This window comes from Aphelocoma coerulescens, chromosome 11 (assembly GCF_041296385.1).
Source record: "Aphelocoma coerulescens isolate FSJ_1873_10779 chromosome 11, UR_Acoe_1.0, whole genome shotgun sequence".
NCBI lineage: Eukaryota > Metazoa > Chordata > Aves > Passeriformes > Corvidae > Aphelocoma > Aphelocoma coerulescens.
In genome coordinates, this window is record NC_091025.1 from 13049422 (window position 1) to 13072500 (window position 23079).

Sequence of the window (23079 nt, forward strand, 5' to 3'; positions counted from 1 at the left end):
CAGTGATCATTTATCCTGATCATTTGTCCTGTTGGTGCCAGCAGTTCCCTTCTGCTGGCATTTGCCCACAGCCTTGTGCTGAGCACACCACCCCAGTGTGAGCTGTGTGCCTGTGGTGCCGTGCTGCACCCGCAGTGGTGTTCAGTGCACAAATTCCTCCAGGTTGGTAACTGTGCTTATTGCTAATTTTTTACGCAATCTAGATAGAAACTACTTACTGTCAAATTAAGCTCACTAAAGTCCCAGGCTTAAAAATCAAATCTTAAAAATTAGCTGTGTCAGTAAATGCATCTATCTGTGCTTGATGCCACAAGGCAGCCACTGATCTTTAGAGACAGCAAAAGGTGCTGTTGGCTCTGGCAACCAAGAAGCCCCTCTGCCTGGTGCACAGACATGTCCCCTCAGAGCCAGGCCCTGTTCCAAAGCCACCCCTGCTCCTGGTGCCAGCAGCGTCTTGGCCTCCTGAGGTGACCCAAACCCCTCTGGCAGTGTGCTTGCACCCAGGGGCGAGGTGCTCCTGCAGTTCTTGCCAGCAGGGAAATTGCAGGTTAAATTTGTGAACTGCTACAGCAGAGCTCTGCAAAAACGAGTTCCCGAGGAATGCTCGTGGCCTGCTGTCCTCATCAGGGAAACTGAGCTCATTGTGGGAGCAGCTGGGCTGCGTTTGAAGCTTTTCCTTGCTGGCTGGACCACCCATTCCCATCACTGCCCTGGTTGTTTTGCTCCCCTGGGCAAGGAGCGAGTGTCTCCCCAGGGCCATCCGCACCCCACATACCCTGCTGGCAGCCTGTGGTCAAAAGAGTAGAAACAAAGGTCAAAAACCCAAGAAACACCACAGATTTTTCTCAGCAGTGTTTGATATTCACAAGGCAAGCACCAAGTGTGCAGCTCTCAGCAGAGGAATCTGAAGACTGTGTTGTTTGAAGGACAGTAACACTGAGGTGTGGCAGACGTGTACAATTCCTTCAACTTGCCAAAACCAGAAAAAAATCCCATTGTAAAGCAGTGTTGTATTTGCTAAATAATTCTGCAAGCTTCACTCTTGTGTTTTTTGACATACAACTCTGTCAAGCAGCAACGCTTTTGAGAAGTTGCCTAGAGGATCAGATTTCCCATTCAACAGGGAATTAAAAAATGTTTCTGGAATTTTGCTTTGCAGTCAGAATCTATTCTCTTATCTCACATTGTACAATTTATTTTTCCTAAAGCAGTGTGCTAAATTATTTGTTATTGTTGGACTCAATCGAGCAGCTTTATCCCTGATGTAGTCACGAAGTATTGGAGTAAAACCAAGGATGAATTTGTCACAGTATACTCACCAGATCAGCTGGTCTTTAGGTTAACTCTCAAAAGACAGAATTTCTGCTAAAAATATTAGTGAAGGTCCCTTAAAGCTCTCCAAAATTGCCTAAAAGCTTTCTTCTTCAGGTTGTGGCAAAGTCGGTTCAGATGTGCTTCTCTGGGGTCTTTGTCAGCAGGCGGCATGGACACAGGTGCCAATTCTTTAGGTTACATTTATACAGTTGGACTCTTTTTATAGGTTTCTGTCATAAAACTACAGAGTTGACATTCTGATTTATTAACTATCAAGTCTGCAGGACATACAGGCTTTAAAAAGATTGAATGAGCTAAAATGTTTGTGATTGCAGTCCGGAATGAGACACTGTATAAAGGTGTGCCAAGTAAATATGACAAAGTCTAAGTGATAATTTGAATATGTACATTAAATGATGTGTGAAATAAAGCAAAGCTAGTATAGCTCTAAATGTGACTTATTATTTGGTGAAATAGTAATATAAGAGAACCAGAATTGGGTTTTTTTTTCATTACAAGGCATTTTTATTTGAGGGGGAGTCTATAAAACATGAGGTTCAGCTAGTGGCATTTTATTGAATAAACATAGTGCAGATGATGACTTACAATATAGAGTGCTTAGTAAGTGATACGTTTTATAACTAAATCCTTAAATTCATTACTGCTGTGTAAGTGGCATATCTGATTTGTTAAGATGAATATTATATCTTGCCCTTAATGGAAATTTTGTAGTAGAAAGGTATGTATAATTTAGCAGTAAAAGAATCTGAAAATGTGCAGATCAGTTAACTGCTAAGAGGAATGCTGTGACACACCACAAGCAGGCACTGATTTTTAATATTTCCATTGCAATTGGAAGGGTACGTCATGTTATGAGGGCTCCATGGAAAGCTGCAGAGTGTTTTACACCAGTTGATTTATGTTACCATGCGCAGAGCAGAAGATGGTATGAAATGTGCTCTGGCTGGATCGTGGTAGCAGAGCTGTACTAATGTGTGTGTCTGAATTGCAGTGCTTGTGATAACCAGTTTTCATCTTTAATAAATTTTATTTTCAGCTTTGTTTTGTGTTCTCAGCATTGGTTGTCCTTAATCTTTTTGGCGCTGATTTAATTTTAGAAACAATTCATCTCTCTGTTTGCTGGTCCTTCCTTAATGGCTTAAAACCCAAATGCATCCCAAACCAGCAAGGTGGCATCTCCCTCTTACCTGGCTGAGTGCAGCACCTGGGCTTTTGTGGTCACCCAGTGTGCGAGGATCTCTTCTGCTGGAAGTCTGTGGTTCTGTTTCACTTTCTGAATGACTTCCCAAGCGTTCCCATCATACCAACAGGGTGTATTAAGAGTGTGAGTGCTGGTGGAGGCAAGTGAAATACTGCAGGTGTAGCACCTGGGGCTGTATCACCTGTGTTGGGGAACCTCTGTGCAGAAGAGATGGAGGCAGCTCTGTTTCAGCCGGTCACCAAAGTCTGCTCAGCATGGCTAGTGTGCCTAATGGATGCTTTCCCTGCTGAGAGGGCAGCAGGGACTTAGAAGGGAATTTTCAGTCCTGGTACCTCTCCAGAGAACCCAAGTGAGGGCTGTCGCAGTGCTGCATGGACTGGCTTCAGGCACGTCTGTGTCCACTGTGGCCAAGGGGATGTCCTGGAAGCAGGAGGATGTGGCTGCAAGCTTATCCCTCATGAAGGCCATGGAGGATGTACTGGGGGGAGCTGTCCTGCCACCCACCCCATGGTCAATGGAGAGCCAGCTGCCTCCTGTGTGGAGCTGCCACCTGCACGGCCCTGGGGTGCTCGATTCCCCGCACTGGGGAGTTTCTGGAGCTGTCAGAGAGCCCAGCCTCCCTGCACACAAATGCAGATAAAAACTTAGGGGGGTTGGCAAAGATGTATGTCCTAGCCCACACTCCAGCCACAGACCAAGATAAAAAAATATCTGAGAGTCCTGAAGGTCAGATGCAATGTGTCTGCTCTCAGCTAGGTCAGCACAATGTCAGGCTCATCTGCCCCACTGAGTGCCTCTCATTAGTTCAGCAAGACCTCTCATGTCCTGGGGTATGCGTGTGCTTTGGGATATTCAGCTAGAGCGTTTTTTTCTCTTGTTGTTACTAATATTGGGGCTTGGGGGCGGTGGGAAGAGGAGAGCACTGAGAATTAAAATTCAGCGCATGCCTTTTCTTTGCGGGCTGTAATTAATCTTGCCAATTTTTAAAGCTTTGAGAATCTGGTTAAGTGATAAAACACTAACAACTTTATATGACAGAGTTAGAGGCTCCCGCTACACACCCACCAGAGAAGATTAGGAGAGAGTGTTTGCAGGATTCGCACTAAGCAGCAGAGAATACAGTTGAGAATTGTTGCACCACATGATATAAAAACCACATTAATATAATGAAAGGTGTCGGGAATAATGTGAGAGCGACTGTAATTAAATGTATCTTAATAAGCGCAACATCCTGCTTAAAGCTCTTATTTTTCAGACCTCTCAAACTTAGAGGATGTTCTTGCTGTTGGCAGGTGGCCTGGGAGGAGAGCTGGAGAGCGAAGCGAAGGACAGCCGGGCCCTGGAAGAGAGGAACAGTGTGACGAGCCAGGAAGAGAGAAATGAGGAAGATGAAGACATGGAGGATGAGTCAATTTACACCTGTGATAACTGTCAGCAGGACTTCGATTCACTGGCAGACCTGACTGAACACAGGGCACACAACTGTCCTGGAGGTAATGTTAAACTAGCTGTACAGTTCTGACAGGTGGTTAGCTGGGTAATTGGACATAGCAACAGCTTGAGGCCTCAAGTGAGATTAAAGAATTAATAATGTAATTTTACAGTTAATGTAATTTTATTGTGGTGCCTTGGGTAGCCTTTGTTCACTCCTTTAATAAAATTAAAATAAAAGCAACAGCTTTCCAATTGGAATCTGTCAGTAATTACGTTAGACAAAAATGTTGTGGGGTTTTTTAATGCTAAAAGTTTCAGGCAGGTATTTTTCCCTCTCTCTCCAAATGTGGGAAGATTAAAAAAGTTAAATGACTGAAATGTGCAAAACTCTTAGGAAAAAAGGCCTCTGAACCCCGTAAAAGAACATGATGATTCCTGAGATTAAAATTCATAGTGCGAGTTCTGTAATCCCACCCTAAAAATACAGCATTCTCCCTAGGTTATTATTACATTGCCTTTTGAATTTTATGGAAGTGAGGATGGCATCAGCCTACGCCGATCTTGATTTTACTTTTTGTAAAGTAAGAACAAGCTCAGAGCACCGGTGTGAACAATTGCAACATACCTTGCTTTTCCAGGGCTGCCTCTGCATGGCTGGCAGTAGCAGCAGGTACTCAGCGGAGCACGCTAAGCCAATTTACAGGGGTAGGAAAAAGCTTTGCAGATTTTATGAAAGATTAAATAAAATCTTAGGAGGGGGAGCACAGAATATTTCATATGTATTTAAATCAGAGATTCTTATCTTTCACCTTCCCAGAGTTGAATACTCTGCCATTACATTTCCCTCCACACCAATTTAAATTATTTTTAGGCAGTTGCTGTTATGGCAGACGGGTAGGTCAAGGCTGGCAGAAGGCAGGAGGGTTAGTTTCTCCTCTGGTGCAGCAGTATCCCATCATCTTTCCCCTGAGTGCATATTCCTACTGGCCACTTTATATGTTTTGTAATTAGTCTATGTTTTCTGCTCTCCTTTTTGGGCACAAGTAAAATGATGCTCAGCAAAGAAAAATACAAGGAGTGGAATACAGCAAGGGAGGGAGGGTCAGGTGGAGGCTTTGGCTTGGTCTGACTCCCACCCCAAGAGCACCCTCCCTTGTCTCACTCTGGCTTGCAGAGGAGAGGATCTCCTGCTTTCATTCCCATCTGCTTGCTGGGAGGAAGGACAGAGGCATGTTGGGGCTTTTCCCCAGCCTGCAGTTGGATAGGGATTCAGTCCTAAGCCTGCCCCCAGGGCTCCTTCCTCTGCACTCTCATTTAAGCCCTACACAGGCTGCAAACTTGAAAGTGCGTAAAATCGAAAGGCCACCTCTTGCAGGGTAATTTCCCAGCCAGCTGGCAGCCACGGCACTGGCCTGAGACTTCTGCACATGGCACTCTGCTGCAGGGGAGTAAGCAAGAGGATGCAACTTCCTATTTAGAAAACCCCATGTTTTTCAAACTGGAAGGCAAAGGGCACAGCCTGTGTGGACACTGGTCATTTTCAAGGGAGACGCGCCCTAGGCAGCTGCTGCTCCATCGCTGCCTGGTCTCCTCAGCTGTGCTGGGATAGCTGCCCATGGTGCTGGGGGAGAGCCCCCCAAAAGGAGGCACTTTTTAGCCCAAATGTCTGTTTGGTTCTGGCTCCCTGTGTGGTCCCCAAACAGCTGTAGTGGCACAACTGGCAGAGTGGAGCAGGCACTGCTGCTGGGGACTCCAGAGGAGGAACGTAAGGTTATGACATGTGACAGCAGTGCTATGAAAAGGAGCAATTTTTTTCCAGAGGCAAATCTGCATTAAAACATAGCAACCTAGAGATTCTATTCATGTAAATTCAGTGTTTTCACACCTCAGGTTTTTTTTATCCTCAGTGTAGTATTCTGTTAGTGAGACTAAGAAAAATAAATTATATTTTTAGGGATGTATCAAAATAATTTGTCAGTATTCCCATTGCTCTTCTTGATTACAGGTAGCATAATTTTGTCTTCTTTTACTGTCTTCACATGTGCTGATGATTTACAAAGACATTTTGTCTCAAAAAGGCACCATATAACTATCTGCATATACATGAAATAAGTCTCCATGTGAGGACAATCCTTGTTCCAGAACAAGAGTATCTGTTTTCCATTTAGTTTAATCCAGTGTCCTGAAGTGATTTTAAGTAACTAGGAAGATTGCACTCATATATTTTGGAATGAGAATGTTTCCATGAAGACAATCTGGAATATTGCTTGATATTCACATACCTCATCTTGAGCTAAAAACAACCCTTTCAGATACACCAGTTTGATACATGGTCTGATAACCATGAGGATTTTTGAGGAAAACATGCAAAATGTGTGTCTTTGTCCAGGTCAGCTAAAAAAACTTGCACCACCTGGGTGAAAATCTAAGACCTCCTTAGAAAGTGTGTTATATTTAAAGATTCTACCTTACAAAAAGAGCTATTTGCCTGTGTCCTTAGTTACCCTCCACTCCTTTTGCCTGTGATGCCTGCCTGACACACCTGAGGTTGTAATGCAGTGCCTGACCTCTTGGCAAGCTAGATTTTCATGTCTTAATCTGAAGCAGGGCTTTCAGTCATGTCTACATGGCTCCAGATCAATACAGGTAATATTTGTAGTAATAATATCACCAGGCTGATAATACAACATAACTAATGACTTCCTTTGGGATACTGAAGTTAGGAAGGTATTGTAGCTCAGGAGTGTTGCAGGATTACAGGAGATCACTCCAAAGAACAGGATAAACCATCTATTTCACTGTAATCCCTTAGAAATTCATTACAGAGTGCTGAAGTTATAATACAGTTTCAATGCAGCTGCTTTGACATGTAAGGAAGTAACAAACAGCCATTCCCCCCTTGCTTTTTCATGTATTTCAGACTTGTTTCTTTGAGGACAAAACACTGCTGAAATCTAGACATCTCTGGTAGCATAGGTGCATGGCATTCCTTTTGATGTCAGTGTAGTAGAGATGATCTCCTTCTGACAGAATTAGGTGCCTTTTATGCCTTTTGCTCATGACTGATGTCTGTGATTGCAGGTTGTAGGTTCCCAGTGTCTACAGGGATCTGAAAAGGGCCTAAATGGGGGCAGCTTGTACCAAAAGAACATCACATTTCCTTACTGGCTATGTCTTCCCTTGTCTCCCAGCTTGCTCCCACAAATGAGCTCTCCTGCAGCAGTCCTGGAAGCAGTGCCTTAAACAGCAGCATCTTGAAAAATAGTCTGAGAACAAATAAAAACACCTAGTCTATACACTGGCTGTGTTAAGCTTTTAAAATTACTTTACAACTCACTGGTATCCCATATCCCCTAAACTGGAGAGTAATTGCCATTGGCATGACATGCAGCCTTTTTCATATGTGTTTTTGCATGCTGCTGTTACAGTGTAGGTGTAGCATGATGCTATCTTACAGCATTAGTGACAACAGTAAAGAACTACACGTGGATTTACAACTTAACTGTGTCCTACAACAAGCACCAGAGGCTCCCTACATCAAGCAACTATTCTGTGATATATCATTGTCTGGTGGCTGGTGCCAAGCAGTTTGTTGTCAGACAAAAAGTGCCTAGAATGTCACAAGCTTTGTCATTCTGCTTGTGTGTTTTAATCCACCTGCATTAGTCTGAGTTTAGCTCCAGTATTTTATTGTGTTATTTTTGCTTCCTCCACCCCTTTCCTCCATGGGTCAGAATAGTCTCAGGTAAACTTGTTTCTTCAGATTCTCAAGTGAATGTAGAGTGTTTTAAAGCAAATTAACACATCAATGAAGTGGACAGAAGTAGGTTTTGGCGGGGTCTCTGAGCATTTCATGAGGTCCTCTTCTGTTGTTGATAACTTTACAGGTTGTCTGTTTCAAACAGCAGCAGAGCTATATATGGATATTGCCAGCTTGGAAGCAGCTGATTTTTCTAAACTACTGTACGGTAGGAACTAGTTTATAATTAAAGTCTTGCAGTTGCTCCTTTTAAATGCCCTGTAACTTGTACACTAGGCTTACATTTGAAACGAGGTACTGTAACTGTTTCATGCTAGTGTATAATTTTGCATTTTCTTTTATTTCACCTGCTACAAGAATTTTAATTGCCATGCAACCGTATTTGCGGGATGCTTATCCAGAAACACGTATACAGCAGCTTGTCAACAAGTGACAATGTCTCATGAATGTTTTTGTCAGGTGGCACTTTCTACTTCCCACTGACAAAGAGAGATGTCTTATATACATTTCCAAAATTAGTCCTTCCCAAAATTGTAATTTTTGATTGCACCTGATTGGCAAGTCAGAGATTTTTCTCTCTTTTTGCTGCTGCTGTTGTTATGTCTTTAAATTAATGAATTACTGATTGTCCTCCACAAAAGAAACTGAAATACAGTTGTGAAAAAGCAGTGTGGAAACTTAATTATACACCTAGTTTATACAGCTGTGTCTCTAATGACCTAGTGGCCCTAATTACTGTGTTGTGACTCAGTCTGAGTGCTCTTGTCCTTGCCAGAATTCTGCTCCTTTCTCTTAACCTGACTAGTGTTTCAAGCTTAAAAAAATAACAAGTTTCCTTTTTTTGTTCTTTTCTGCGTTGTCGTGCTGAAATGCAGTTTCCCTTCTTTCCAGAGGTCATAGCAGTGTTTCAAAATTGGCACCAGAAAAGCTCAGTAATATCACAAACTGTAAAAACATGGATTTTCCCTGGAGTCCTCAGTTCTTGCTGTCTAGATCTGAAAATGGGCACCGGGGCAGTGTTTTTATTGTCAATCACTTGGAGGGCTCCAAGTGCAGATTCCTGTCCTTAGTTTGTCACAGGCATCTCCTCTCCAGGTGCAGGGACAGCACAGAGCTCCCCAGGGCTCAGCAGCTGCCTTGGCCACAGTGTCCAGGTGCTGCACATCTCCCTGCAGTCAGTATTTGTGCCCTCTGTGCTGAGATCTCTGAAACCCCACATTGTTGTAGGGGTACACGTGGCTGGGTGGTCTGGGGTCTGACTCCCCTGACTGTTGTCACCACACAGGTGATGTTTGCGTTTTCCTGGAGGTTCCCAACCAGCCTGCAAGGAGGCTTTTTCTAGGACTTCTGCTTGCACGTGCCAGAAAATCAGTGTGCTGATCAGGAGCTGTGCTGACTGGCTTTCTCTGCAGGTGCTCAGTGAAATACGCATTTATCTTGTAGAACATAAAGCACATTCCCACATCTGAATTGGGATCTGAAGACAAGCAGAAGCACAGCTGCAAATTTCACGTCAAACAGGGCCTACAGTACCCCTGGCCGTGCTGAGGTTTCACAGCGCGTCCCGTGCAGTGTGTGCTGAGGCACCGGCGCTGCCTCTGCCCCCACACATGGCAAATGTGCTTTAGCGTAGCGTGTCACGTATTGCGTATGTTTGACAAAGTTGTGCCATGTGTTGTGCTCCCTGACAGTGCTGCTTACCCATCAGCTTGGAGGGTCATCCACAGGCAAAGGTAGGTGAGACCCCGGGCTGTGCCCAGGGCACGCGGCCCCGTGCTCAGCCCCTCGGCACGGCGAGGTGTTAGTGGGGCTGAGCCTCAGCACTCGTTTCTCAGGCTCTCCTGGATTTTGCAGGCATGCCAGTGCCTGTAAGGATTTGTGGTGGGGGGACATGCGAATTTCAAACAATGCCTGCTGGCCATAAGCACCCAGCTGGGGATTTGCCGTGCGGCCTCATGGAGGGTGTCCCGGAGCAGGGCCGGCGGTGAGCCCACGGCAGATCCGCAGCCGCGCGGGAGCCGGCGCGCGAAGCTGGGCAGTGTGCTCGCTGATAAGAGTGTGCCAGTGCGCCGGGCGCCATCCCCTGCAAATCGCCACGGCCACCTTTGTGCCGGTTCCCCTGGGAATAGTGGCGAGGGAGGCAGCACCAGGCACTGCGTGTGCAGATAGGAGCGCTGCCAGCGTGGCTGTGGGCGGCTTGGTTGCATGTTACCAAAACCCCTGGCAGGAGGGAGGCAACGAGCTCTCTCCACCCCTTTCTCAGCCCCCATGTAGCCAGCGGTCACTGTGGATGCTATGCATTCTGAGGCTGCACAAAATTTCTTAGCAATGATGATGTCTTTCCTCAAGCAGCATATGTTTTTCACGCAGGAAGACCATTTTCCTTGTCATTTTTAAACATATGGCCCAGTGAGGAGCTGAGGATGACAAGTTAGCCTGCTTGTATTGGCAAGGGACTCTTTCATTCTTGCTACTTTAATTGAGTTCTTTTATCTGCTTTTATCTAGTTCAAAAAGTAGTTTGCAAAATAAGCACAGGTATGCATGGAAATGGATAAAAGAGAAAGTGGGTGCATGTTTCAAATGAGGCCTCTTAAAGGAAACATGTGTCCTTTGGATATCTTGAACAGGTTGCCCCTGGCTGGCTGAGAAGCCAGTCCCTTCTCCTTTGCTGCATCTGCAACAGAGAGATGCACAGGGACCGGAGCACCCCAAATGCTGTGAAGCAAGAGCTGTGCCGGGTGCTGGCCAGGAGAGCTCCTGTGTGCAGCAGGAGCTGCATTTGGAAGCCAGAGCCTGCCCAGATCCCCCTGCACCAGCTCAGGCCTCACACAGTCCTTCTGGGGCACCAGGGGTGACAGAGCTCCAGCTCCCCTTCTCCTCCTGCTTCAGATTTCTGTTTGCAAGGGTAATCCATTGCCATGGTACAGCAGAGGGAGGACTGTTGGGGTCTACATAGGGCAGGTTTGTTTCTCAGCATACAGAAATCTAAGTAAATAATAAATGGGTTTTATAAAAAAAAAAAAAAAAGAGGACAGAGGGGTTTCAGTGGAAAGGGTTCTTTCCCAGGCTGGAGCTTGCTGAGTGCTACGAGATCAGCTGTGCCTGCAGGAAGGAGGATCCCTGTTGCTATAAGCAGGTCCCAGCATTCAGGGGGTTGTAGACAAAACCCAGTTTATGAAACTCAATTCAGAACTGCAGTGAGGGTAGCTTGGGGACTACAGTAGATATGTTCTTGTTATAAAGTGGCCTTTAATAAAGCCTTAGAGAGCTGGGTGGAGGATGTTCTGGGGTTGTCCTGTCTCAGATGGACAAGAGCATCGATTATTTCTGGCTAGGATGCTGCTGAAGGGCACACGTTGCCTTCCTGTGGGTTGTTGAGGGACAAAACCGTTGGCCATATCTACAGCCTTGGCAGATTCAGAGCTATTGAGATCTTCAGACTGCACATGTAAGCAGTGTAAAAGAGATGCACTGAGACTGTGGGGTTTTTTCCTGATTTCTTCCCCTATCCCTTTGCAGACAGTTGGGTAAGTACTCTTCTTATAAGGATGGCTGTACAGAGCCAGCCTGATGACCCCATTGTGCTGTTTCCTCAGAATGTTTTCCTAGCTGTCAACAAACTAATTCTGAGCAGTTTGTGATGCTTTTTATTCAAATTATTCAGACAATCTTCTTCCATAAACTTCCATTTTGAAGTCCAGTTAGCTTTTGCGGTGGTGGGGACCCAGAGTTCAGCTACACATTGGGGAAAACGTTACCTTTTGTTCACTTCAGTTTTGTCACCTGCTTTCATTTGATACTCTCTGGTTCTTCTGGTGAAGGAGACAGCGAGCAATTGCCCCTTTTCTACCTCCTCCATCTCCTCATGCCCAAGCAGACTTCTTTTGCTGCTCCCTCCACTGTTTCTAAATCCCTGTTTGCAATGCTCTTACTGATACCTCGTGTACCTTGACCCAGAGTAAGAGACAGGGATGTGGTGAGGCATGGCTGATAGGAGAGTGAGGGGGTCAGCTATCTCCTCCATCACTTGTGCCAGTGATCACGTTGGCATGTCTGTCCTGGCTCCTGAGTAGGAGGTGAGGGATAGGACTTGTCCTAGTGTGAAGACCTGGCAGACAAAAAGATGGTGTCTGGCCATGTAGGGGAAAAACAATTAAGACTTCAATGTTTATTAAGAAAAAAGCAACCAGCAGTGCATTTCAAGCACTCATCACACAGCATAATTTTGCTGTTGGAAGTAGTGGGATTAAACAAGTCTTTCTAATGTTGATTTCTTTGAATTTGTGGCATATAATTATAAAAAAAAAATCAATTAAAAATGAAGGAAGTGTGTGTACAAACATTGTCAAGAATTCCAATCTTTCATTTTTTAAAAACAAGCTCTAGAAAAAAATCCCTACAGAAGTTCTGTAGTGCATATTTGAATGCTTTTGTTGTAGCCTCATTAAACTTGGCTTGTCTGCAGATACAGCTGGCATGTTATTAACTGTGCTCCAGGCTTGGGGAAGCCAGAAAGCAGCCTCCACCCCCTGGTGCCGGCTGGCTTTAGGGAAATGTGCCAGCATGGGTTGGTCCTCTTCAGCTGGCTGGCTTTGGGAGCGCTCGCTGGAGCATCTCCGCATGGCCCCTGGGTGCGGGAGTCTGGGCTCCTGCCCCGAGTGCCGGCCCGCGGGAGGGCGGCGCGGGCTCCTGGGGCTGGCGGCAGCGCGCACCCCTGTCCCGTGGGAGCAGCAGGGACCCACCCAGGTGTGCGTCCTCCCGGGGACAGCCTCAGCTGGGTGCCTGTGTGCTCCGTGGGCGTCTCACGCCTTTCTTTGCCGTAGGCTGGCAAGAAGCAAACTAGGGATCATCTGCCAAGCAGCTCCTCTGTTCTCACAAACTGCGTATTGGACTGAACCACTCAAATAAACTGAATAAGAGAAACGTTTTCCCTGCACCTGCTGGAGAGGCTGTTGCTCTCCAAGCTGGGCTTGCACATCAGAGGACCTCCATCAGAGGTCTAAGCAGCTTCTGACTTTCTTCAAAGCTTTGGCAACAAGTATGTATGTATTGAATGCTGTTTCACTTAAGTAATTTTAATAGGTGCTTTTAATAGTAGGGTGAATTTCATAATTTCGTATTCAATTTAAAATTGTTGTAAATAACTCAGTAGAAATTTAAGTTAAATTACATATATTAAATACAGGTAATATTATTCCAACATCTTGCTTATTACAAGCAGTTTTCATTGTCTTAACTAATGAAAAATTGATTTGGAATTTTCAAGGCACTTGGTCTGTTCACATTGAATGCTTTGTAGGGCATTCAAGCACCTTGTAATCTTTAAACATTCTGACTAGCAACCCCTTCCTGACACAAGGAATTGTTATTTTTATCATCATGGAATTAAAAAGTTGTCATTCTAATTTGGCTTAAGTTTTGACTGCTACTGGACTACTTCCTTCCTCCCTTCCATCTCCTGCCTTATGCTGGTAAAAGGTTTGTGTTGTCTTTGGGAGCTGACATTGCTGACAATTAAAGGGATTGATTTTTAGTTGGTGCAGCTCCCAGATCTGGTGCCCTATGGAGCTGCACAAGCCTTATGTCAACATGAGGGGAACGAGAGGTCAGCGTTTGGGGGAGAATTCAAGACCTTCCCCATTAATAGCTTGAGTTATTTTGGTTGAAAATTACTGTGGCTGCACTGATTTGCCTAATGACATGCATGAAATTGGTGGGAGAGCCAAGGTCTTTAATCCAGGTGGGTTTTGTTGCTGCTGACATCTGTAATGGTGGGGGTGAGCTTCCTCTTGAAAACATCACTGTTTTGGAGTGTCGGTCCATCTCTTCCTTAGGCTTCCTTGAAAATTATTCTCAGCCATAAGGGTGAAAGACTTTTTGGCTCCTTTTTTTGTTGCTACTCAGTTACTGTTATGCTTGCTGAGGAGGACATAAGGAAAGGCTGAAGAAGCCCATTGCTTTTCTCTTCTCCAGGGAATCTGTTACATTAAACATTTGAATAGATTTTTGAACATAATTCCCAGTCATTTCCTCTACAGTGAACTCAGTTCACTCATGCAAACTTTGCACTTAATGATATCTCTTAAAATAAATGAGATTTGATATAATTTATACTAAATGGTCATTTTAGAAATCTACATCTACTAATTATTCATTAGAAAATTTGGAAAGACGGAAGCAGAGTAAATCCCCTTTATATACTTGCCGTCTACAGAAATATAAATACACACACCTGTGTTTATTTTTTTGAGCAAAACCGAATAGAGGTAATTTACTGGACTCCAAGTGTAGTGTAAGCAGGTTTGAAGTACATTGTTCAATCTGCATCAATCAACCATAGCAACCAACCAAGCCAAAACCAGCCAAAAATTCATCATGCATCTAGGACAGTTATTTATGGTAGTGCTTAGCTTGTGGTCTGTCTCTGCATCATTTGGTGTTGTGCTTTTGTTTGTTCTGGCTGTGTGCTTGGGGTGGACGCTCTCTGCCCTTTCCTCTCCCTGTTGCCTGTGCATGTGTCCCTGTGGTCCCTCCTTGAAGGCTTTTTCCTTGCTTGCTCCTTTCTGGGCTGTCCCATTTTGCATCTTGTTCTCAAAAGTCCTCTCCCCTATGCTGTGGTGGCATTTGCCCTTTCCCAGCCCCGCATGTAACCGAGCCATTTCACGGTTTATACATTAAAGTTACACCTTGCTGTGTTACTGGTTTCTCCTTGACTCTCAGCTGCAGTTGCTCTCTTGTCTATTGTCCCAGAGCTGGCTCTTCCTTGGAGCTCTGTGCAGATGCAGAGCCTTCCTTGAACCATCCTGGGGACTGGAGACTGCAGATCTCCCTGCGGTGCTGTGAGAAATCACGCTGCTCCGTGTGCTGCTTCAGAGGCAGACTCAGCTAGGCTCAGATGAACTAAAGACGTGTGCTAGTCAAATCTTGGTTCACAAAACCTAGCAAATTATTTAATTTGCGTTCAGACTGCATCCAGATCCAACCTGGATAGCTGCTTGATGTCACCTTACAGCCCTTCACTACTCCTTCCTCTCTTACAGACACTTGTTGTGGTTTGTTTTACAAGAGCTGTTTCATGTAGGAATTGTATTCCAAGATGTTTCAATGGTATCAAGGGTAACTGGGTTTGATTTGGACCAGGGCTTCTGATACATATAAATAAAGCAGATAGTATTCCTTGCTTTTTATGGAGGATGAACTGTCATCTTTAGGAGGCAGTCATGATGGTGTTGCACTCTTCACACAAGACAAATTCAACCCAAGATTCGGAACAAAAGGAAATGAAAGTGAGTAGGAAATTCTTGTCTCATAGCTTAAATGAGAGAAAACTGAGTTTTATGTCTTTCAGAAAACTGGAAATGGGAGGGAAGATGCTTTCTCTCGAAAACTAGGTATGCAAATATGTATCTATGATGTACAAAATGTTTCATTTTAGGTTAATCAGTTCTGTTTTGAAGACACAACTAGATAAAAATTGACTGTATTGAAAATAACATTATTACTTCGGGGAGAATCTCTCTCAATTAGGAGACAAATGAGGAGAGCCAATTCTTACAGCAAGTTGGGGGACAGTGATTTTGTAAGTGGTATTGGAGTTGGGAAAAGTGCAGTTGAAGTTAGCAAAACTCCATGTTTTTCCAGAGGCTGCCACAGTAATTGGCCGTGCATGTCTGGATTGCCGAGTGACAGGCGGGAGGGTCAGCTCTCGGAGAGCTTGGCCTCTCCAAGCAGGGAGGAGAGGAAAGGAAGGGAGGATGGGGAGAAAAAACAATTTGTGAACTTGCCCCTTTTGAGATAGCAACTGCTCTTCTTCTGTGCCCAGGATCATCGCGAACAGCCAGCAGCTGCATTCCAGTCTGCTTTGCTGTCAGTGAATGTCACTGCAGAAACCTCAGTAGTTTCAAGGAGCCACTGTTTGTATACAGGGAATAGAGAAAACTCATGGAAATGTTGTGGTGTGTGGGCTGCTCTGCATTTTACTGTGATGATGGAAGGTCTTCACAAATGTTTTAAATTAGGCTATCCTTGATAATTTTAGTGGTATGGATCCCAACCAAAATTTCAGGGAAAAAAAAGTTGCTCTGTTAAAGCAGACATGAAAAAAAATGAAGGGCTTAACTTTTGTCCTGAGGGTGATAAAACAGCACCACACAGCTGAAAATCAATCTGACCTTCATCCACGTGATGCTGTTGTCTCAGTCTGTCTTTCATTTCCTTTGGTTGAGTGAAGGCCACGGCATTCAGTAGGGAGAAAAGCCAGAGGGAGGTGCGGAGAATCCTGTTTTCTCTGGAAAGGCTTCGGTGCTTGCATAAGTTCACTCTATAAAGTGAGTTGCTGTAAAACTTTGAATTATTTCATTAAATTAAAAAAAAAGAAAAAAAAAATCCTTTTTCTTTTAATAGCCGGCAATCACATTAAGGTAAAGAAGATATATGCTGTAAAAAAAAGATGTGTTTGTGATATAAAACACTCTGTTTTAATTAAACCTACAATTAGTTGGTATTTTGAAATGAAGGCTTCAAGCAGCAACAGGAAACCTGCACATTCATTTAAAACACAGAAATTTGTACCCAAAGGGGAGAAAAAAGGCAATTATTTTTTCCAGAGATATTTGAACATCGTGTTGTGAGGTTTGCACAAACAAAGAAAAGGTACCCAGATACCAAGATATTTACATAAATAAATCAACAATTAGGGCTTGTGTATAAGCAATATTACTGATTTTCAAAACAGAGGTACAATTTCAATTGGCGAATTACCTTTTTCACATCTTGCAGAAGTGGTTCTCACCTCATTTTCCTGAAGATAGAGAAGGAACTGAATGAATGGGTAAAATCTGTGCAGAATTTAATTCCATTAAACAACAGAATTAAGAAAACAGAAAACTACATGCATAAGCACATCTTGATGTTCTTTTTGACATCTTGAAAGCAATTAAAAGTGCAATTCATAGCTCTTCATCCAATCCTCTGCTTCTTCCATCCTTGTTGAATTTAAATGCGACCCAGACCCAAGAAGTTCCCAGCTATTTCTCTTGGAAAACAGTAAGTTTTCAGCGCTGGTTTTACAAAACTAAGATAACTGTAAATTCTGCCTACCCCAAGCTGCACTTTTTCTGATTTATCTCATTACATACAGATAATGTCCTTTCATGTCAGTCATAAATTACTCTGTTACTTTATATTTGTGTGCCATAGATTCCCTGGCTACTGTAGCACTGAGAGAGGGAGTTGTACCTATTATTTTCTTTGTTCAATAATTGTTGCCTGTTTAGGAAGTTTTATAAGAAATGTTATCTTGTTAAAAAGATAATGGCAGAGATTGGATGTGGCTGCAGAGATTAGTCTCTGCTTCATAAAGGTTAAGAATTAAACAATTTGTTCATTAATCTTTTTGGAATAATGGAGATTAATTTATGACTGTAGCATTTTATTTAAGTGTGGTTTGTCTGATGTACCGACTGTCGCAGATGCTTTTACATGGTATTGAAAAGCCCAAAATGGTAAATATAAAAGATGTTGGGACCTTTCCCTGGCAAGCTTCACTACTCAGGTCTCCATGCGATATGCCAAAATGCTATTTGCATAAATATAGAATTTAATAAGTTATCATTCTGATTAACGTCATTAACTGCTTAACTACTGTAGAAATTGGCTTCCAAAGTTGCTTGTTGGTAGCTGTTGCTCTCCACGTCATTCCATTTGCTGTCTCGCTGGGGATAATGGTATGCAAGGGAAAGCAAGAAGGTCAAGGATCTTTTTGTTTAGTCTCTTTGCACATTAAAAGTTCTATTATGTGTTTGTATTGCATGTGGTTTCCAGTCGGTTGGCTACAATGCTTTCAAGATCCATTGATGATGAGTTTGTGAGGCTAAATATATCTTGTGGATTATGACTACCAAGCTATCAGTTTGTTCAGCAGTCAGGGCCAATATTTAACAAGTGTTTTTCAGAAGGAGGAATTTTGAAACCGAGTCAAATGATCTTACAAAAGGGGTTAACAGAAATGCTAATACAGAAGATGATAGCAAATGCTTGGCCTGTGCTGGCAGTGGGGGTGTTTGGGGCTCTGCTATGCTGGTTGTGGGGGAAGTGGTTCTTAGGTTGGGATTTTATGGGTTTTCTGGGGTTGGGGGAGGGCTGTGGTATTGTTGTGAATGACACAGTGGCCACAAAGCTGAATGGGTTGAAAAAAAAGTAGTGTCCTCTACAGCCATCCCTTTCTCTGCCCCGGCAAGGCGTGGGTGCAGCGTGCGGTGGCGGGGGCAGCACGGGGGCCCCGTGCGGGCTCACCCCACGGCTCCCGCGGCCCTGTTGTGTGTCCCCCGCAGGAGTGGAGCCTCCTCTGTCTGTCCCCCGTGGCTAGCAGGGCAGGCGGGCTCTGCTGGGACCTCACGGCTGCTTCTTGCCCGACATTTAAGGGAATGCAAAACCAGACTGCAGGATGCAGCCACGTCTTAAGGGCTGGCACAGCCGCCTTGCTTGTTTTCACTCTCTAGCTAGTAGACTGACCTTTTAAAAAAACAGTTTCAGCTGCTGTAAAACACTGACAATAGCTTTAATAGATTTCATTTTAGAATTAAATAGCTCTGGTTCCATTTTGATAATGTAAACTAGCAGCCATGAGCATGTTTGAGCTGATTGTTTCAGGCTGTGTACAAACTCCAGCAGACGTCACTGCCTCCTTGCCAGGCGTTAGCACAAGATGCTCACTTTCTTTAAAAATGAAAGCAGAGATTTTATTTTTTTAAAGCAATTTGTGTTGTGACTGACTACTTCTGAGTACCTTCACACCTGTCAAGTGAATCCAGTGTGCTTGTTCCCAAGGGCAACCTGACATCTGGGAAATTCTGCCTCAGCCCCAACTGGTCCCCTTTGAAGCATCTTTGGTATTTTGAATTGAAATTGAGTTACACCATCACACATCATCCTTTGCATTATTCTGTTCTGGTCCAGTATACCCCTGCTTTTATAAATTTCAGTTTAAATTTCTGCTCTTGGGCTGTTTCAGGAGTGTTGCAGTTATCTGTAAGCTGTCTTGCTTTTTGCTGTGGGGCTGGTAAGCTCAAAAACATCTGCAGGCATGGTCAGTCCAGCTTGCTATTCTTCGGAGAATATTTACAAAGTTTCATAAGTCTTGGACCCATACCCACACCCATCCTAGATGCAGTGTCTACAGATTTATCCCTGGAGCCTCTTACAAGGATTGCTTGTATTACTATCTAGAGCTATCCCACTGCAGAAATCCTCAGGAGAGAGAAATGGACAAGAGTACTTAGAAACATCTGTTAAAAATTCAGACAAACACTCCACTGTCACTAGAAGCAGTTGGGACAGGACAAATGAAATTTACCATGTGGTGCTACAGCAAAAAAAGGGACATTTCATTTGTTCCTTCACTTTTCCTTAAAAATGGGTACTTTGGTCAATACACAGATACAGAAAAATGCCTCTGCAGAGCACATTTGGGGTGTATAGCTGCTTGTAACCAATGTCACACACTGATTCCAGAGCCAAGCCTTGCAGTCTTGTGGGAGCGCTGTTTCCCGAGTGCTCACGTTTGATTCATCACATGCTTTCTACTTGTTTCAAGAAACCCTGCATTAATTGTGCAGACCTAGAAAGTGGTGACATTAGGAAGTAAATTGACTTCAACATGACTTTTCCATTGCTTAGGCAAAAGGGAAGAAAAAGTTGCAGCAACAAATCTAATGGATGAGCTCTCCAACTGGTTGCTGTTTTGTGTGTGGCTACATTCTGGATTCAGAGAGTACTTGATAAATATTGTCATTTGTCCTTGATGATGTGTCATGAAGTTACAGGCAATTTGGCAGAGAAAATAAGTTTTCTTGAGTATGAGGCCAGACTTGTGATGATGTGTTTCTCCATTGAAGTCCAGCTCAGCCCTCCACCTGACCTCATTCCCCACAGAGCACTATCATCCCCCCTTCCCATCCTCTGCCTACCAGCAGGACAAGAAGCAGAATGAGCTGTGCTGTTCGGCCAGGTGACACACGTGTGCTGATTGCCTGGGACAGGCCCATGAGCAGGGATAAGTGCTGACTCTGCTCTTAGCCTTTCTCTCAGCAGAGACATGAACTGGGGTCTCTGCCCTGCCCAATCAAAGGCAGGTTTGCCGATCTTAGAGAAACTCAATTTCTATCTGAGAAACTCAATTTCTCTCATAGCCCTGTATCCCCAGTACGGTGTGATTCAAAAGTTAATAGGAAGGGACCAACAGTTAAGACATATGACAGGCAATATGATGACATAAACCTTGTTTTCTTAGGATGCCAGGCTGAAAAAATGAACACAAAGCTCCTGAGAATAACTGAGTCACTTCAGATTGAGACTTGATGGACAATGTTGGCTTTGTTATCACTCTGCAGGTAGCAAGGGGATAGGGTTAGGGAGAATTTCCAGAAAAGTAGGGGAGTTGTTATTAGAAGGGTAAAGCTTCCACTGCCACGCATCCCCTGTAGTGGACCCTGCATTACCCTGGTCCCTCCTCCTTTTAGGAGCCTTTTGAGGAAAAGTCTTCTGTGACAGGAACATCTCTCAGGTCTTTTAATCTGTGAGCTGCCAGGTGAAAGAACGGGGCTAGGGAACAAAAGACACTCAGATACTGCAGACAAGCTTTTGTAGGATCTGCCACGTCAGCTGTCTCTTATAAGGTCTGCTGTATTTTCTGTTGATGGTGTTCTTCCCCCGAGGATTTTCCCACACCTGGGAATGCCTGCCATAAGCCGCACTGATATTTTCCTCAATGCCTTTCATTTCTGTGTACAGATGGAGCTGGGATATCACACACTGTCCTTGTCCTTATTCTGTTCTGCTCCTTGGCAGTCACAGCTTTCCTGGCTGGAAGCTTTCATCCCACCTCCCTCTCAGCCCTTTTCAGGAGGGGCTTTGCAATTATTTATAAGCTAGCTTGTCCTGTTTTCTGACATTTTCAGTGTAGGCTGTGGAAGAGTAAAGCTAAGTATGTGTTCTCTGGTTTTACAGGGAGCAGAAAAAGTAAATGTTGGTAGTCTGTGTTAGCAAGATATCCTTCATTTTTCAGGGTGCAGGGGACCCTCCCTTTAAATCGAAGGTCTTCTGGGTGGAAAATGTTCTAGAGGCCTGTAAATACCTCTTGTCTTTTAAGTGTTTGGAGATCCTGGAGGGGCAGGCAGCTCACTTGCATGCTTGTCGAGGGGAGCCTGGCTGTCCTGCTTATCTTGTATTCCTACTCACCATCCCCAAGAGTGTTTTCTCTCTCCTACCTCTTGTCACGTGTCAGAATAAGACATCCCGTGATTTATCTCATTCACCTTCCACTTGTGTTCCAAGGCTTGAGATTTTCCAAAATACAAGAGGCAAAACTATGATTTGGGCCTCAGCACCTCTGGAGGCATCTGTAGATTTTTTTGTCTCAGATAAATTTCTATTCAAGCTGAAGAGAGCAGCATTTTCTTGTTATGCTGCTACAAATATGTGGGAGGAGTGACTAACTTTTCTTCTGGAAGTAGTAAAGTGGACAAGCTTGTCTGCTGCCCAGTGCTACAAGCTGTATGATATACTAACTAATTCACCTCCTCCTCCACCACATTGCTGTTTTGGTTGCCTACATGCATATGTGAGAGAGAATTATCAGTCTCCCAGCTAGCTTCTCTTCCAAAGATAATTAAAATACAGAGTCTCATCTAAAGAGAGATGCATACCTCCTCCAACCTTATAAATACAGAAATAGATTTTTTTTTTGCTTTTGACCAACCTTAGATAAAAACTGATGGTTGCAGCTGAATCTCGCTTTGAGTTTTTCATTAAAACTGTTCAAAGCAGACTACAGGGTGGAGAATCTCCTGTGAGCCAAAACTAACCTCCGTGTTCCTGCCAATGAATCTGTATTGCCAAATTTCACACGGCCGTGTTCTCTAGCACCTCCTTTGAACACGAGTGTGGTTCTGGAGGCCGTTTTGAAGCTTCCACTTGAAACACTCTCTGTGAGCTAGTGGAGCATTTTCTGGCACTTAAGATTCTGAATCTAGTAGCTGTCTGTGCTATAGAGGGCAGTGAGTCATGGCTTGCTAGAGGAGAAAAAAAGATTTCTTAGAAAACCTTTCAGAAAAGCTGAGGTGGTTTTTCAGCTGGAAGTGCTGGTGGTGTCTGTGGTGGAATTGGTGAGGCAAGTTACCTCTGCAGTGTTTCTAAGAATTACCAGATAGTGCAGTGGCTCATCTGAATACCCTTTGTGTATGATTTTTGCAGCCAGTGACTGTGTCCTAGTATAGCATACTTCTTTCATATTTTTTGCTATTTGGACTGCTGGATATGGGGATTTGTATTTTGCTATACTTTTATTCATAATGACATACTTGAATTACAAAAGTGCAAAACTCCTCACCTCCTGCTGGAATCTTGAGGAATTATGGGTGTTCATCATCCCAAACAGTCAAGCAATTGTGCTGCAGACCTCACTGTGAGCCGGTTCCTTTCTGTAGTTTACCAGATCATTAATGTTTCAGTTGGCTGGCTCTGAATTCATGACAGCAGTACATGTTAACAGAACTGAGGGTGCTGCTCCAGTCTCCCAGCCAGCCTGTGATGCTGGCATTTGGGATACAGGAGCAGTGCAGTCTGAGATGGCCCTGCTGGGTGTGGATGTGTATCTGAGCCAGCAGGTAATGGCACAGTGAGGGTGCTGCCTTGTGCTCCTTGGCTCAGGCAGGTCCCCACGTCACCATCTGGGATCCCTGCAGCAGGGCTGAACAATCTGCATTGGTTCCTTGGCTGCTCGGACTTCAATCACAAACTAAATTGCAGCTGTTTTGGACATGGGCAAAGCTCATCACAGATGCCCTTTGTGATGCAGCGGGGCTGTCCCTGTGTGGGACATGATCCTCCCTCTGTGCCCCAAGCTGGATCTGTGATAACACCTGGCATGGCTGCTGTTGCACTGCTGACACTTCAGTCATTCCTAGTTATTTTACCATTTTTGCACAAAGTGAAAATATAATTTTGTGACAGCAAGAAAAACAATTCTGAAAGGCTGTGATTTAATTCTTAAATTTCCCATCCTGCTTTAAGCCTCCCCCTGAGAAAGAAATGGTCACAGAAGGGGGAGGCAGTGAGGACAGATGCTGTGCACCTTTGAGCTGGTATGGCAGCTGATGATGCACAGATCTTGAGATGATGATGGAGACCTCAGTATGCAGGGTGATGCTTCATGACAGTGTGGAATATTGAGTTATTTTTTGGAAAAAATACCTGATCCATGAGGTGGTGGATTGGCAGTGTTGCCCAAGTCAAAGGCTCCTGGAGGGCACTGCTGTAAGCAGTCAGTGAGCCTGTGCATGAGTCTGGGA

At 44.2% G+C, this 23079-nt stretch overlaps 1 protein-coding gene across 6 annotated transcripts in view; it reads left to right on the plus strand.

Moving 5' to 3' along the window:
* Positions 1–23079, plus strand: part of ZNF423 (zinc finger protein 423) — a 227762-nt gene that overhangs the window by 63718 nt on the left and 140965 nt on the right. For 5 of the 6 annotated variants that reach the window (XM_069026874.1, XM_069026878.1, XM_069026880.1 and 2 more), the window contains 2 exons: positions 3829–4029; positions 7858–7938. In XM_069026874.1, the coding sequence (XP_068882975.1) occupies positions 3829–4029; positions 7858–7938 (282 nt within the window). The remainder of the gene's footprint in view (positions 1–3828; positions 4030–7857; positions 7939–23079) is intronic. The other variant, XM_069026875.1, reaches the window with a different exon arrangement.